Source organism: Sapajus apella, unplaced genomic scaffold (assembly GCF_009761245.1).
Source record: "Sapajus apella isolate SASKATOON/1434 unplaced genomic scaffold, GSC_monkey_1.0 scaffold77, whole genome shotgun sequence".
NCBI classification, from domain to species: domain Eukaryota; kingdom Metazoa; phylum Chordata; class Mammalia; order Primates; family Cebidae; genus Sapajus; species Sapajus apella.
In genome coordinates this window covers 7,525,087-7,539,648 of record NW_022437017.1, presented here as the reverse complement: position 1 = coordinate 7,539,648, position 14,562 = coordinate 7,525,087, and the positions used below count along the sequence as shown (strand labels likewise).

Below are 14,562 nucleotides of genomic sequence, written 5' to 3'. Positions count from 1 at the left end.
GGGGTGGTGGCTGATGCTTGTAATCCCAGCGCTTTGGGAAGCCTAGGCGGCAGATCACCTGAGGTCAGGAGTTCGAGACCAGCCTGGCCAACATGGCGAAACCCTATCTCTACTAAAAATACAAAAAATTAGCTGGGTGTGGTGGCAGGCACCTGTAATCCCAGCTACTCAGGAGGCTGAGGCAGGAGAATCGCTTGAACCCGGGAGGGGGAGGTTGCAGTGAGCCGAGTCTGCACCACTGCACTCCAGCCTGGGTGACAGAGCGAGGCGAGACTCCATCTCTAAAGAAGACATCAACAGCAGCAACAGAAAAGCAGCCCAGGTGCAGCAGATTTTCAAAATAAAACCACAGAAGCGGGATGGGAATGGGAAGCTGCCTGGGACGGGTGAACGGACCTTGAGAGAAGCCTTTGATGCGGCCACTGCAATGTGGCTCCTATCCATATGCAAAAGTCTTAGAAATACAAGTCCACACAGTCCTTTTTTTTTTTTTGAAATGGAGTCTTGCTCTGTCGCCCAGGCAGGAGTACAGTGGCACGATCTCAGCAGTTCACTGCAACCTCTGCATCCCAGGTTCAAGTGATTCTCCTGCCTCAGCCTCCCAAGTAGCTGGGATTACAGGCACGTGCCACCACGCCCGGCTGGTTTTTGTATTTTTAGCAGAGACGGGGTTTCACCATATTGGCCAGGCTGGTCTCGAACTCCTGACCTCAGGCGATCCTCCCGCCTCGGCCTCCCAAAGTGTTGGGATTACAGGCATGAGCCACCGGGCTTGCCCCACAACAGTTAATTTCTATCCCCAGACAGTGAAAGCATAAAAATATGACCAGGAAGCCTGGAAGAAAGGGAAAAAAGAGGCCGCACGCAATGGCTCACACCTGCAATCCCAGCACTTTGCAAAGGCTGAGGTGGGAGGCTGGCTTGGTCCCAGGAATTTGAGTTCAGCCTGGGCAACACAGTGAGACCCCCATCTCTATGAAAATCCAAAAAAATTAGCTAGGTGTCGTGACTGGTGCCTTTAGTCCCAGCTACTCAGAAGGTCAAGGATCGCTCGAGCCCAGGAATTTTTTGTTTCTCCTGAGCCCAAGAATTTGAGGCTGCAGTGAGCTATGATCACACCACTGCACCCTAGCCTGGGCGAAAGAGTGAGGCCAGGCCCGGTGGCTCATGCCTGTAACCCCAGGCCGAGGTGAGTGGATCACCTGTGTTCAGGAGTTCAAGACCAGCCTGGCCAGCATGGTGAAACCATCTCTACTAAAAAAACAGAAACAAGTCGGGCATGGTGGCCTGCACCTGTAATCCCAGCTACTCAGGAGGCTGAGGCAGGAGAATTACTTGCACCTGGGAGGCGGAGGGACATTGCAGTGAGCCGAGAGCAGACCACTGCACCCCCAGCCTGGGTGACAGAGCGAGACTCTGTCTCAAAAAAATAAGTAAATAAAACAGAAAGAAAGGGAGAAAGAAGGATTAACTTGCCAGGATCCTGGGGTGCCGCTTTTCTCCACTCAAGATGCTTCTGTGACTGTGTCTTCAGTGGTAAAATGGTGTAACTGGTAGGCCAGGTGTCAACACACTTTTCCTGCAAAAGATCACACAGCAACTATTTTAGGCTTTGTGGGCTAGTCTGTGGCAGAACTACTCAGTTTTCCTCAAAAGTAGCCACAGACAGGACATTAACAAGTGGCTGTGACTCTGTTTCAATAAAACTTTATTGACAAACACAGGCAGTGGGCCAGATGCGGCCCTTAGGTTGACTATGAGGTAGCTAGGTTCAACTGCTAAAAGAGACTCTACAGCCAGGGAGAAAGGGAATGAAGGCAGGAGAGGTGCTTATTCCTGCTTTTGAAGGAAGAAACCCAGTAATGCACACATCAATTCTGCTTGCACTCCATTGGCTGGAATTTAGTCACATGGCCATCCTAGCTGCAAGGGACACTGGGAGATGTAGTCTTTGGCTGGGCAGCCATGGTCCTGGTTAAATAGGCTGTTTATTATAAGGAAGTGGAGGCGTTTGTACAACACATTAGCAGTCTTTACCGCAAATGGGACCTTGATTCTTTCACTTGTCTCTGCCCCTCAGCCAGTTTCAAGCGCCCAGTGGTGATCCTGGGACCCGTGGCCGACATTGCTATGCAGAAGTTGACTGCTGAGATGCCTGACCAGTTTGAAATCGCAGGTGAGACGCCAGATCCCCTGGAAACCTCGTTGGTGAATCGTTTTACAGCTGCTGTTTTGCAGGGGGTGGGGGGAGAGTTGGACTAATGATGGCAAATGTGAGGCAGGCGAGCCACCAGGGCCCCCTCCAATGCCCAGGCCAGACATGCTCAATCAATCCTGCCACTGTTTGCCTGGATTTAGAGCCTTTGAGTCCTTAATACAGTTCACCGGTGGCCACTGCCAGCTGAGGCAAAGTACCGCCTGTTACTTGTTGAAGAGAAGTTTACTGATCTGAGACAGCAGTGAACAGGACAGGCAAGGTCCCTGGAAAAGACCCCAAATTCACAACCATAGATATGACTGGCCGGGCGTGGTGGCTCACACCTGTAATCTCAGCACTTTGGGAGGCCACAGTGGGCGGATCACAAGAGATCGAGACCATCCTGGTCAACATGGTGAAACCCCGTCTCTACTAAAAATACAAAAATTAGTGGGGCATGGTGACGCTTGCCTGTAGTCACAGCTACTCGGGCTGAGGCAGGAGAATCACTTGAACCTGGGGGATAGAGGTTGGTGACAGAGCAAGACTCTGTCTCAAAAAAATAAATAAATAAAAAAGAAAGAAACAAACAGTTTAGGAGGCCGGGCACAGTGGTCAGGAGTTCAAGACCATCCTGGCCAACATGGTAAAACCCCGTCTCTACTAAAAACACAAAAAAGGCAGCAAATCACGCTGCCATGTCTGTACCTATGCAACATGTATGTTGCATGTTCTTCATATGTGCCCCAAAACCTAAAATGCAATTAAAAAAATAAAAATAAATAAAAACAAAAATAAACAAAAAAAGAATAAAATATTAAATCACTTTGACCTAGCAATTTAACTTTTCTAATTCTAGACTGACAGAGTAATCAGAAATTTTGATAAATTTGAATATATAAAATATCACATACAAATCAAAATGTTTAAAGTATTCCAACTGATCATGGTTAAACTATGTACATTCATATAAAAAAATAAATTTTTACTCCGTTTTTCCTATTAATCTGCCTTTAGTCAGCTGATAAAAATAAATAAATTAATTAATAAATTCGCTGGACGCGATGGCATGCCTGTAATCGCAGCTGCTCAGAAGGCTGAGGCAGGAGAATTGCTTGAGCCCAGGAGCCGGAGGGCGCAGTCAGCAGAGATCACACCGCTGCACTCCAGCCTGGGTGACAGAGGGAGACCCTGTCTCAAAACAAACAAACAAAAAAAACAAAAATAGTTAAGATGGCAAATTTTGGCCAGGTATGGTGGCTGATGTCTAAAACCCCCGCAGTTTGGGAGGCCAAGGTGTGAGGATCGCTTGAGCCCAGGAGTTTCAGACCAGCCTGGGCAACATGGCAAAATTACATTTCTATAAAAGAAAAAAGAATTAAATTTTAAAAAGATGGCAAATTTTATGTCTTTAACCACAAAAGCAAAAAGCGGGGAAGAGGTCGTGTCTCCCTCCTTGAATCCCTCCATGGCAGGCTGTGTCTCCTTCCTGAAACTTCACACAATACAAGAGGACTTCCTGGAGGAAGCAATGCTCCTCTCAGGTCCTAGAAGACAGATGGGGGTGACAGTGGAGCTTCCTGAGGGGTCACAGCCTGAGCAGAGTCCCAGAGTTGGGACTGAGCCTGGGAGAGCCAGGGGCTGCAGCTGGGGCTCAGCATCAGGCCCCTGACCCTGTGACCCTGAGCAAGTGGCCTTTTGTCTCTGAGCCTCAGTTTCCCTATCTGCCACATGGGCCTGTACCAGCCGGCCCCACTCCTCAGGAGGAGGTGAGGGCTGAGGTCAGGAGGGGACGTGAGTGCAGTGTCTGGCACTTGGCCAACAGGAGGACTGCTGCTGGAGGGTTTCTCTCCAGGGTAATGGGGAGCCGTGGTGGCTTCTTGAGCAGGGGCGGGGCAGGTGGGCATGAATCTGAGGGCCGGGGGCTGCCCTCCTGAAGCTGCTGGTCCTCTCTCCCGTCCACAGAGACCGTGTCCAGGACGGACAGCCCCTCCAAGATCATCAAACTGGACACCGTGCGGGTGATTGCAGAAAAAGTAAGCCAGGCCCTACTACAGGTGCCTTTCATGGAAGGGGGAAGCCGAGCATCCAACTGAATGTTCTGACCTGTTCTCAGCCCACACCCCACGAGTGCAGCCTCCCATGGAGCCCCTCTAGGAAGCTTTGTGAGGCAGGAGGCCCGAGAGGGCTTCCCAGAGTCAAACAGGGGCAGAGGCAGTGAGACCCAGGTTGGGGCTTGGATGCCCCAGGATGCTGTGGCCTGGGCTATTACCCACCCCCAACCCCAACATGCTAGACCGTGGATGTAAGAGGCTGGGGTCCACTCTGACCTCAGACTCTTCATCTTTCCATCTTTCTCTCTGTCTACCCTGCTGCAATCACCCTCACCCCAACCTCCGCGGGCCTGGCCCAGGACAAGCATGCGCTCCTGGATGTCACCCCCTCCGCCATCGAGCGCCTCAACTATGTGCAGTACTACCCCATCGTGGTCTTCTTCGCCCCCGAGAGCCGGCCGGCCCTCAAGGCACTGCGCCAGTGGCTGGCACCTGCCTCCCGCCGCAGCTCCCGCCGCCTCTACGCCCAAGCCCAGAAGCTGCGGAAGCACAGCGGCCACCTCTTTACAGGTTGGATGTCCCAGGGTAGGCGGGTGGGCCCCGGCATGGGTCTCCTGCGCACACTAATGTCCCCTCCCTGCAGCCACCATCGCTCTGAATGGCACGAGTGACGCCTGGTACCAGGAGCTCAAGGCCATCATTCGAGAGCAGCAGACACGGCCCATCTGGACGGCAGAAGATCAGGTACTGCTGCGGTGCAGGTGGGTGGGGAGCACGGGGGTCCCACAGACCCTGCGCTGCCCAGCTGGGGTCTGCAGCCTGTGTCTGGGGTTAGGGCTTGGTCGGGGGTCAGGATTGCAGCTGAGGTCAAGATGGGACCTGAGATGAGGGTTTTGGCCTGGAAGCTGGGGTAAGATGAGACTGGAGGAGCTGCTTTTTGTTTGAGATGGAGTCTCGCTCTGCTGCCCAGGCTGGAGTGCAGTGGCTCGATCTCAGCTCACTGCAACCTCCGCCTCCTGGGTTCAAGCGGTTCTCCTGCCTCAGCCTCCTGAGTAGCTGGGATTACAGGCATGTGCCACCATGCCTGGCTAATTTTCGTATTTTTAGTAAAGACGAGGTTTCACCATGTTGGTCAGGCTGGTCTCGATCTGCTGACCTCAGGTGATCTGCCTGCCTCAGCCTCCTAAAGTGCTGGGATGACAGGTGTGAGCCACCGCACCTGGCCCAGAGGAAATGTTTTGAGAATGGAGTCAGTGGGGCACGGTGGTTCATGCCTGTCATCCCAGCCACTAGGGAGGCTGAGGCAGAATCCCTTGACCCGGGAGGTGGAGGTTGCAGTGGGCAGAGATTGCGCCACAGCACTCCGGCCTGGATGAGGCTGTCTCACACACACACAAAAAAAACCCAAAAAGAGAATGGAGTCTTCTGGGGCTGCAGTCAAGGTTTGGGACTCAGCTTGGATGTGGCGGCTGAGCCTCGGGTGAAGGGTCAATGGACACAGCTCACCTGGAGTCTGGCAGCGAAGGCTCCACAGGGACTGGAGGCGCCGGGATCCTTGCCTTGATCTGGGACTGGAGTTTGAAGGTGGGGGCTGTCGTGGGTGGGGGCTAGGGTCCTGGCCGGGGCCAGCCACGGCATCCACGCTCACCCCGCAGCTGGACGGCTCCTTGGAGGACAACCTAGACCTCCCTCACCGCGGCCTGGCCGACAGCTCTGCCGACCTCAGCTGCGACAGCCGTGTCAACAGCGACTATGAGACGGACGGCGAGGGCTGCACGGACGGCGAGGGGGGGGGCCCACACGGATGTGGACGATGAGCCCCCGGCTCCGGCCCTGGCCCGGTCCTCGGAGCCTGTGCAGGAGGATGAGCCCCAGAGCCCGAGGGATCATGGGAGAATCTCGGCTCACTGGGAGGCCCAGGTGTGGGGGACATGGGGGGCAGTCCTGGGGAGGGTCTCTGGCGGGGACCCCAGCACAGGGCAGACACACACTGGGAAGCCCGTTTTCTACCAAAACGTCAATGAACACGGCTTCCCTGGTCAGGCTGGTTACCGGGACTCAGACCTGGGGTAGCCGAGACCCACATGGCACTGAGCAACTTCAGCCATTTCTTTTTTTGAGATGGAGTCTTGCTCTGTCGCCCAGGCCGGAGTGCGGTGGCGTGATCTCGGCTCACTGCGACCTCTGCCGCCCGGGTTCGAGCGGTTCTCCTGCCTCAGCCTCTTGAGTAGCTGGGATTACAGGTGCCTGCCACCATGCCCAACTAATTTTTGCATTTTTCATAGAGACAGGGTTTCACCGTCTTGGCCAGGCTGGTCTCAAACTCCTGACCTCGTGATCCACCCGCCTCAGCCTCCCAAAGTGCTGGGATGACAGACGTCAGCCACCGAGCCTGGTTTTTTTTTTTTTTTTTTTTTTTTTGAGTTAGGCTCACTCCGTCACCCAGGCTGGAGTGCAGTGGCACGATCTCGGCTCACTACAACCTCCTCCTCCTGTGTTTAAGCGATTCTCCTGCCTCAGCCTCCCAAGTAGCTGGGATTACAGGCGTGCACCACCACACTCGGCTGGTTTTTTTTTGTATTCTTAGTAGTTAGTGTTTCGCCATGTTGGCCAGGCTGGTCTCGAACTCCTGACCTCAGGTGATCTGCCTCGGCCTCCCAAAGTGCTGGGATTACAGGCGTGGACCACTGCGCCCAGCTGTCGTAACGGTAACACATGTATGTAGCTCTTAGTCTGTATCCCTCAGCATCATCTTCCACACTCTATGATTAGGATGATTTTTCTAGGCTTGTGCAGTACCCAACCTGCTCAACTGTCCACGGCAGCCTGCATGTGGAGCAGCCACTCTTCTAAGACCCTTACATACGTGAACTCATGGCAGTGGCCCTATTAGGACCTGCGCAGAGGAGAAACCCAATTCCCCCTTTGCTGACAAGCTAGGAGGTCTCAGCTGAGGCCTTCCCCTATCCAGCCTCAGTTTCCTCATTTAGGTTTGGGGATGACCCGCAGACTTGTCAGGGAGTTAACACACGGGCAGCACCGCCCGAGCCAGAGTGGGGGATGGGACGATGGCAGTGATTGATCCCGACTTACCATGCTCTGGGGTGAATTGTGAAGCTCCTTTCTCCCTCTCCTCCCAGGTTGACAGCCGCCACCCGCAGGGTCAGTGGCGACAGGACAGCATGCGGTAAGAGCTCCATATTCCAGATTGGGGGCCCCCAACCCTTCCCTTGGGACTCAGACTCTGGGGTTAAGGCAGAGCTCTATATCCAAGCACTGCCGTCATGGTGCCCCTACCCCCTAGTGGGGAAGACAGAGTCTGACAGAGCTTCTGTAAGCTCTGCATCATCAGGGCCAAGGGAGTAGGAATCCACTTCCTGAGGGAGGACTGGGAAGCCTTCTTGAAGGGCAGGACATTGCAGCTGGGGCTTTGAGGGATGCATAGGAGTTTGCTAACAAGGCCCTACCCAGCCGGGCGAGGTGGCTCACACCTGTAATCCCAGCACTTTGGGAGGCCGGGGCAGCGGATCAACTGAGGTCAGGAGTTCGAGACCAGCCTGACCAACATGGAGAAACCCCGTCTCTACTAAAAATACAAAGTTAGCTGGGTGTGGTGATGCACACCTGTAATCCCAGCTATTCGGGAGGCTGAGGGGAGAGAATCCCTTGAACCCGGGAGGCGGAGGTTGTGGTGACCCAAGATTGCGCCACTGCACTCCAGCCTGGGCAACAAGAGCGAGACTGTCTCTAAAAAAAAAAAAAAAAAACAAAAACAAAACCAAAAACAACACAAGGAATGGCCCGATGTGCTTCTCTCTGCCCACACCCCCCGTGCCCAGCACGGGGTCGGCCTCAGTTTCTGGTGGGCAGTTTCACAGCCTCCTCACCCACAGCCTCCATTCTATCTCCTGGTCCCCAGGACCTACGAACGGGAAGCTCTGAAGAAAAAGTTTACACGAGCCCGCGACGTGGAATCCTCTGACGAGGACGGCTACGACTGGGGGCCCGCCACGGACGTGTGACCTCCTCCAGGCTGCCAGCCGGTCTGTCCTCCTCCTCCCTCCCTGGGGCTGGGGCTCAGTTTCCCCACGGAACCCACAACCCTGCCCCCTCCGCCTGGTCTTTAATAAACCGAGTATTTTCGCAGCACCGGCTTCCGACGGCTTCCGGGAGGACAAGGCGGGGGAGCGGGCCGGCCCCGGACTCACTGTCCGCGGTCCCACAGAGCCTGATCCGAGGCTTTGCCGACTGGATAAGCTTTTACTGTTTGTGTATTAGGAAATCATACAGGACCAAGGAACCGCTGGGGTCCTGGCCAGCCAAGGCGGGCCTGGGACGGGACTCCAGGGCCGTGGAGGCGAAGGCACGGTGGCAGGCGGGGGACAGGGCGGTCACAGGTACACGGGCTGCTCCTGGCCTGTAAGGAGGCGGTATGTGGCGGCGGGCATCGTCTTGATGTGCACCTGGGGAGAGGAGGCGGATGGGCGTTCAGGGCAGGTCCCGGGCCCCGGCGGGGGACGCCCCGGGCCACCACTCACCACCTGCACACCTCGCCGTAGGCCTCGGTGAGCAACTGGATGATGCGGGTGTGCGGCATGGCCACCACGCTCTGCCCGTTGATCTCAATGATGCGGTGGCCGACGCGGATGCCCCCACGCTCGGCGATGCCTCCGCGGAGGAGGCTGCAGATCTGGGGGACGCAAGGGGCGTTGCTGCTCAGGGGCCGCGCTTGGGGCCACCCCACCCCCCACCCCGGGCCGGGGCCAGGGCCTCACGATGCCATCCTCCACGCAGAAGCCCAGCTGCTCGCGGGCGTGGGGCCGGCGGATGATGGCCGTGGTGACGGGTGGGCAGTGGACAATGCTGAGTGTCACTGATGTCTGCGACTTCGTCTCCTGTGGGACGGGGGCTGTTGGCGTCACTGAGCTGCCAGACAGCTTGGCAGGCTGTAGCTCCCTCTGGGCCTCAGTTTACCCTCTTGTAAACCAGAGACCTGGAGTCCAGGGACTGAGTTCTGGTAGAGCCTCAGATGTGGTGAAGGACAGACTCGGGCCCGGTGGGCTCGGGGTGGAAGCCGTCTGAACCAAGCCCGACGGCTTCCTTATGGCCGAAGGCCAAGCTGGCGGCCGGGCTCTCCAGGCAGACGGCAAACGTTCTGCAGGAAGCTGTGCAGACCGCGGCCTCGTCCCTCCAACTGGGGCAAGTCCCTCCCTATCTCTGGGCCTCAGTTTCCCCATCTGAGCAACAAAGGTTAAGATTCAAAAACAGGCCGGGTGCGGTGACTCACACCTGTAATCTCAGCACTTTGGGAGGCTGAGGCGGGCGGATCCCGAGGTCAAGAGATCAAGACCATCCTGACCAACATGGTGAAACTCTGTCTCTACCAAAAATACAAAAAAATTTAGCTGGGCATGGTGGTGCACGCCTGTGGTCCCAGCTACTCGAGAGGCTGAGGCAGGAGAATCACCTGAACCCAGGAAGCGGAGGTTGCAGTGAGCTGAGATTGCGCCACTGCACTGCAGCCTGCTGACAGACCAAGACTCCGTCTCAAAAAAAAAAAAGATTCAAAAACATGGCCGAGCACCAGTCCTGTGGGAGGCTAAGGCAGGTGGATCACTTGAGGCCAGGAGTTCAAGACCAGCCTGGACAACATAGTGAAACCCCATCTCTACAAAAAGTACAACAATCAGCTGGGCGTGGTGGGGCACACCTGAGGTCCCAGCTACTTGGGAGGCCGAGGCAGGAGAACTGCTTGAGCCCAGGAGGTCAAGGCTGCAACCAGCCACAGCTGCACTGCGGCACTCCAGCCTGGGCAACAGAGTGAGACCCTGTCTCAAACAAACCACCCCCTAGACATCAGCTGTCTCTTGGCAGAGAGAAAGCCGCCCGGCCCTGGAGCTGGACCACCCGTATTTCTACCCTGGCTCTGGCACCACGGAGGTGCCCTGGATAAGCAGCCTCCCTTCCCCAGGCCCAGTGTCCCTGAGGGCACACCAGTCGGACTTCTAAAGTTTGACTTTCTCCCTCCTAGCTGGGCTGGAGAGACCTGGAGAGGGAAGTCCTCTCTGGGACTCAGTGCCCCTTCCTGGGAGCGTGGGCACTCTGCCACCCCGGGAAACTCACGCGGACGGCAGCCTGGCACGCGGCCAGGGGCAGCCCCACCAGGCTGGTCCCATTGATGGCAGTCAGGCGGTCCCCGATGCTGAGGGCCCCTGAGCGCTCGGCGGGGCCCCCGTGCAGCAGGTTGGCGATGACGGCCGTGGGCAGCAGGGAGCCCCAGCCCGACTCCACCAGGGCCACACCCAGGCCCTCCCCTCGCCGCTTCTCGAGGTGCACCTGAGACACAGAGGGGACGTGGAGGCTGCTGGGCGGGGCCTGGTGCAGGAACGGGCGGGCAAGGGCCGGGCGGGGGCTGCCCAGCGCCTCACTCACCTCCCTGCAGTTGTCCCTGTTGGAGAAGTGGTCCAGGTCCCCGTTGTGGAGGTGGCCGGGGCCGGCGGTGCCCAGGCTCGGGTGCGTGCCCACCTGGCTGGGGTCAATGCCGCTTTCCCGCAGGAACTGGCTGTAGGCGGCGGCGAAGGCCTGGCCGATGGCCTGGGCGATGAGTTGGGCCTGCGGGGAGGGGCGGCGTGTCCCTGGGGAGTCCCACCCCCCTCCTCCAGGTTCCCGAAGTCCCCAGGGTCCTCAGAGCTCAGCCCTCCTATCCCCACCTGGGGTGAGAGTCCCAGGACTCAGCCTCCTGCCCTAGGGCTTTGTGGGGAGCTGGCGAGATGGCCGGATCCTCGGGTGTCTACAGGGAGAAGGGAGGGGGGGCAGCCCTGGGCTGGGGGACAATGAGGGAGCAGCTCCCTGTGCACGGCCTGTGGGAAAAGCTACCAGAGGGCCAGCCAGGGGGCCTGGGGCTGATGGGTCCCATCAGGGGTCCCACAGGGACAACCCAGGAGCGGGCAAGGTTTCGGGGAGTCGGCTGAGTCTTGGAGGCTTATGGGAGGCTGGGCGAGGTGGCTCACGCCTATGATCCCAACGCTCTGGGAGGCCGAGGTGGGTGGATCGCTTGAGCCCGGGAGTTTCCTACGTTTACCTGGGCAACAGACTGAGCGAGAACCTGTCTCTACAAAAAATACAAAAATTAGCCAGGCGTGGCAACATCCCTGTGGTCCCAGCTACTAGGGAGGCTGAGGTGGGAGGATCACTTGGGCCTGCGGGGTGGAGGCTACAGGTGCACTTCGGCCTGGTGACAGGGAGACCCTGACCCAAAAAAAGAATGCAAAAATAAGCTTCTGGGTGGGAGGTTAAGTGCCAGGCGCAGCGGGGGCACCGGCTGCTCACGTCCTCCGCGTGGAATACGTGGCACAGCATCCTGTGGAGGCGGCCGTGGTCCTGGGGTGCCGGCCCCCGTGTCCGCCGCCGCCGTGCGATCAGCACCAGCACGCAGCCGATGTCGGCGATGTAGGAGATGGTATGCAGGGCGTGGTCCATCATGGCCTCCTGCGGGCGGGAGAGGCAGCCTGCGTGGGCTGGGGGCCGTGCCAGGCCCAGTCGCCTCACCCTCGTCCCTGGGGTCAGGTCCCTGCCCCGCACCTGGGAGTCCGCCGTCAAGACCTTGATCCTCTTGGTGGAGACGAAGAGGTCCACCTCTGTCATGGGCTGGGTCTCCCCGTCGGGCGCCTGTGGGTGCAGTGTGGGAGGTGGCGGCCCCCGCAGACCCAGCCCGCAGCCTACCGCCCGCCCCCCCCCGGCCCCTCTTCTCACCTTGACGCGCTCCATGGCCTCCCGGGCCTGGGCCATGCGCATGCTGGTGGGCGGGTTCCGCTCGGACACCAGCTGAGTGGAGCCCAGGTACCTGGCCCCAAATATGACACCATCCAGAAGGTCCTCATGGTCACAGGGACCAGGAACTGAGGGTGACAGCAGAGCAGGTCGGCCCTCGGAAGCCCACTCCCATGGGCTCTGCGCTGGGGCTGCGCTCTCCAGATGGTTAGGAGGCAGAGTTCTAGCTGTTGGCTTAGCACTCTCCAGCCAGGAAGCACCGCCCACTGTTCTAGAACCATCCAAGCAGCTTGGCCCGCACAGGCTAGAGCCTTCTGTTCACCCCTCAAGGACTCACAGAGCGGAAAGCCAGTGAGTCCAGACGATGGCTGGATTAAAAGCCAGATGTAGCACCCACAGATACCTTCACCCCGGGTTCCCAGAATTCCAAGATCAGGCCAGAACCAGACGGTCCCACTCTATTTTAAATAATTTATTTTTTTTGAGACAGGGTCTTCTCTGTCACCCAGGCTGGAGTGCAGCGGCGCGATCTCGGCTCACTGCAGCCTCCGCCTCCCGGGTTAAAGCGATTCTCTTGCCTCAGCCTCCTCAGTGGCTGGGATTACAGGTGCCTGCCACCACACCCGGCTAATTTTTGTATTTTTAGTAGAGATGTGGTTTCGCCACGTCGGCCAGGCTGGTCTCAAACTCCTGGCCTCAAGCGATCCGCCCGCCTCGGCCTCCCAAAGTGCTGGGATGGCAGGCGTGAGCCACCGCGCCCAGCCCACGCCTATTTCTAAACCTTACAACATTCTAGAATGATAGTTGTCCCCTGCTTCTTGGTTCTGGAATTCCCTCAATCAATCGAGAGCCGCCCAACTCTGCCCACTGCTCTAGAACTGTCTCCGGCCAGCCAGGGACAGCAGGCAGTTCTGTTCCCGGCTTGTAGAACTGCCCAGGATAGAAAGAGAACTGGCACATGTCGAATATTCCCACGCAGTCCAGAACCACAGCTGGGTTCTGACCCTCGATTCCAGAACTCTCTGACAGGTCTCATCGCAATTCTGTCAGAAGTTCTAGAAACGTACTCTCACTCTAGAATCGGACTTCTCTGCGCCATGATTCTGGAACAGCTTAACCACCATAGCAGCAGGCAGCTCTTCCCGTGGTTCCAGAATCTCCTTCAGTAGTTCACACCTTTGGCTACACCGGGGATTCCAAGACTACTCCTAACCCAGCCCACAGTACATAAAGCTTTACTCCTGGCCAGGCACAGGGGCTCACGCATGGAATCCCAGCACTCTGGGAGGCTGAGGCGGGTGGATCACTTGAGATCTCACCAGGAGTTCGAGACCAGCCTGGCCAACAGGGTGAAACCCCGCCTCTATTAAAAATACAAAGATTAGCCGGGCATGGTGGCACATGCCTGTAATCCCAGCTACTTGGGAGGCTGAGGCAGGAGAATCACTTGAACTCAGGTAGCGGAGGTCGTGGCGAGCCAAGATCGCGCCACTGCACTCCAGCCTGGGTGAAAGAGCGAGATTCCATCTCCAAAAACAAAAAGGAAAAATAAAAAGCTTCACTCCCATGGTCTAAAATTCCCTGAGGTACCTAGAGTCGGACAGGTCTGCCAGCAGCCTTAGGATGTTCTAACGAGTAACCACCGCATTTTGGTTTAGAAGCACAGGCGTAGGACCCAGTTCAGGACACCCCTAAGTGAATTTACACCACAGCCAGTTCTGCCCACAGTCCTTCAGGAGCTGAGCATTCTGGAACAAGAGCTCCACTCTGGGGTTCCAGAGATGTGCCATTCGCTGTGGAAATCACCAGGCACACGCAGCCATCACAACTTGAAATGTGGCTCATCTGAATAGAGGTGTTTAAGTAGAGAACACACACTAGGGCCAGGTGCGGTGGCTCACGGCTGTCATCCCAGCACTTTGGGAGGCTGAGGTGGGTGGATCATGAGGTCAAGGGATCAAGATCATCCTGGCGGATGGTGAAACCCTGTCTCTACTAAAAATACAAAAAAAAAAAAAAAAATTAGCTGGGCATGGTGGTGTGCGCCTGTAGTCCCAGCTACTCGGGAGGCTGAGGCAGGAGAATCGCTTGAACCCAGGAGGTGGAGGCTGCAGTGAGCCGAGATCGTGCCACTGCACTCCAGCCTGGCAACAGAGCAAGACTCTGTCAGAAAGAAAAAAAGAAAAGAAAAGAAACAAAAGAAAGAAAATACACACTAAATACTGAAGATTTAGTATGAAAAAAGTAATTTAAGGCCAGGTGTGGTGCCTCACACGCCTGTCATCCCAGCACTTTGGGAGGCCGAGGTGGGCGGATCATGAGGTCAGGAGTTTGAGACCATCCTGGCCAAGATGGTAAAACCGCATCTCTACTAAAAGTACAAAAATTAGCTGGGCGTGGTGGCGCACACCTGTAATCCCAACTACTCGGGAGGCTGAGGCAGGAGAATTGCCTGAGCCCAGAAGGCGGAGGTTGCAGTGAGCCGAGATCTAGCCCAGCCTAGGAGACAGAGCAAGACTCCATTTCAATGAAAAAAAAAAA

At 56.8% G+C, this 14,562-nt stretch overlaps 2 protein-coding genes across 3 annotated transcripts in view; one reads left to right on the top strand and one right to left on the bottom strand.

Moving 5' to 3' along the window:
* Positions 1 to 8,400, top strand: part of TJP3 (tight junction protein 3) — a 19,272-nt gene extending 10,872 nt beyond the window's left edge. Inside the window, 8 exon segments of the mRNA XM_032252495.1 lie at positions 1,987 to 2,176; positions 4,163 to 4,233; positions 4,611 to 4,821; positions 4,895 to 4,995; positions 5,907 to 6,037; positions 6,039 to 6,171; positions 7,392 to 7,438; positions 8,171 to 8,400. Of these exon segments, the coding sequence (XP_032108386.1) occupies positions 1,987 to 2,176; positions 4,163 to 4,233; positions 4,611 to 4,821; positions 4,895 to 4,995; positions 5,907 to 6,037; positions 6,039 to 6,171; positions 7,392 to 7,438; positions 8,171 to 8,273 (987 nt within the window). The 3' untranslated portion in view covers positions 8,274 to 8,400.
* Positions 8,401 to 8,491: 91 nt separating this feature from the next.
* The window catches only part of APBA3 (amyloid beta precursor protein binding family A member 3), a 10,695-nt gene continuing 4,624 nt past the window's right edge, over positions 8,492 to 14,562 (bottom strand). For both annotated transcript variants that reach the window (XM_032252263.1, XM_032252264.1), the window contains exons 4-11: positions 12,004 to 12,149; positions 11,833 to 11,919; positions 11,581 to 11,739; positions 10,684 to 10,863; positions 10,375 to 10,587; positions 9,027 to 9,146; positions 8,801 to 8,941; positions 8,492 to 8,714 (exon numbers count right to left, since the gene is read on the bottom strand). In XM_032252263.1, the coding sequence (XP_032108154.1) occupies positions 8,643 to 8,714; positions 8,801 to 8,941; positions 9,027 to 9,146; positions 10,375 to 10,587; positions 10,684 to 10,863; positions 11,581 to 11,739; positions 11,833 to 11,919; positions 12,004 to 12,149 (1,118 nt within the window). In that variant the 3' untranslated portion in view covers positions 8,492 to 8,642. The remainder of the gene's footprint in view (positions 8,715 to 8,800; positions 8,942 to 9,026; positions 9,147 to 10,374; positions 10,588 to 10,683; positions 10,864 to 11,580; positions 11,740 to 11,832; positions 11,920 to 12,003; positions 12,150 to 14,562) is intronic.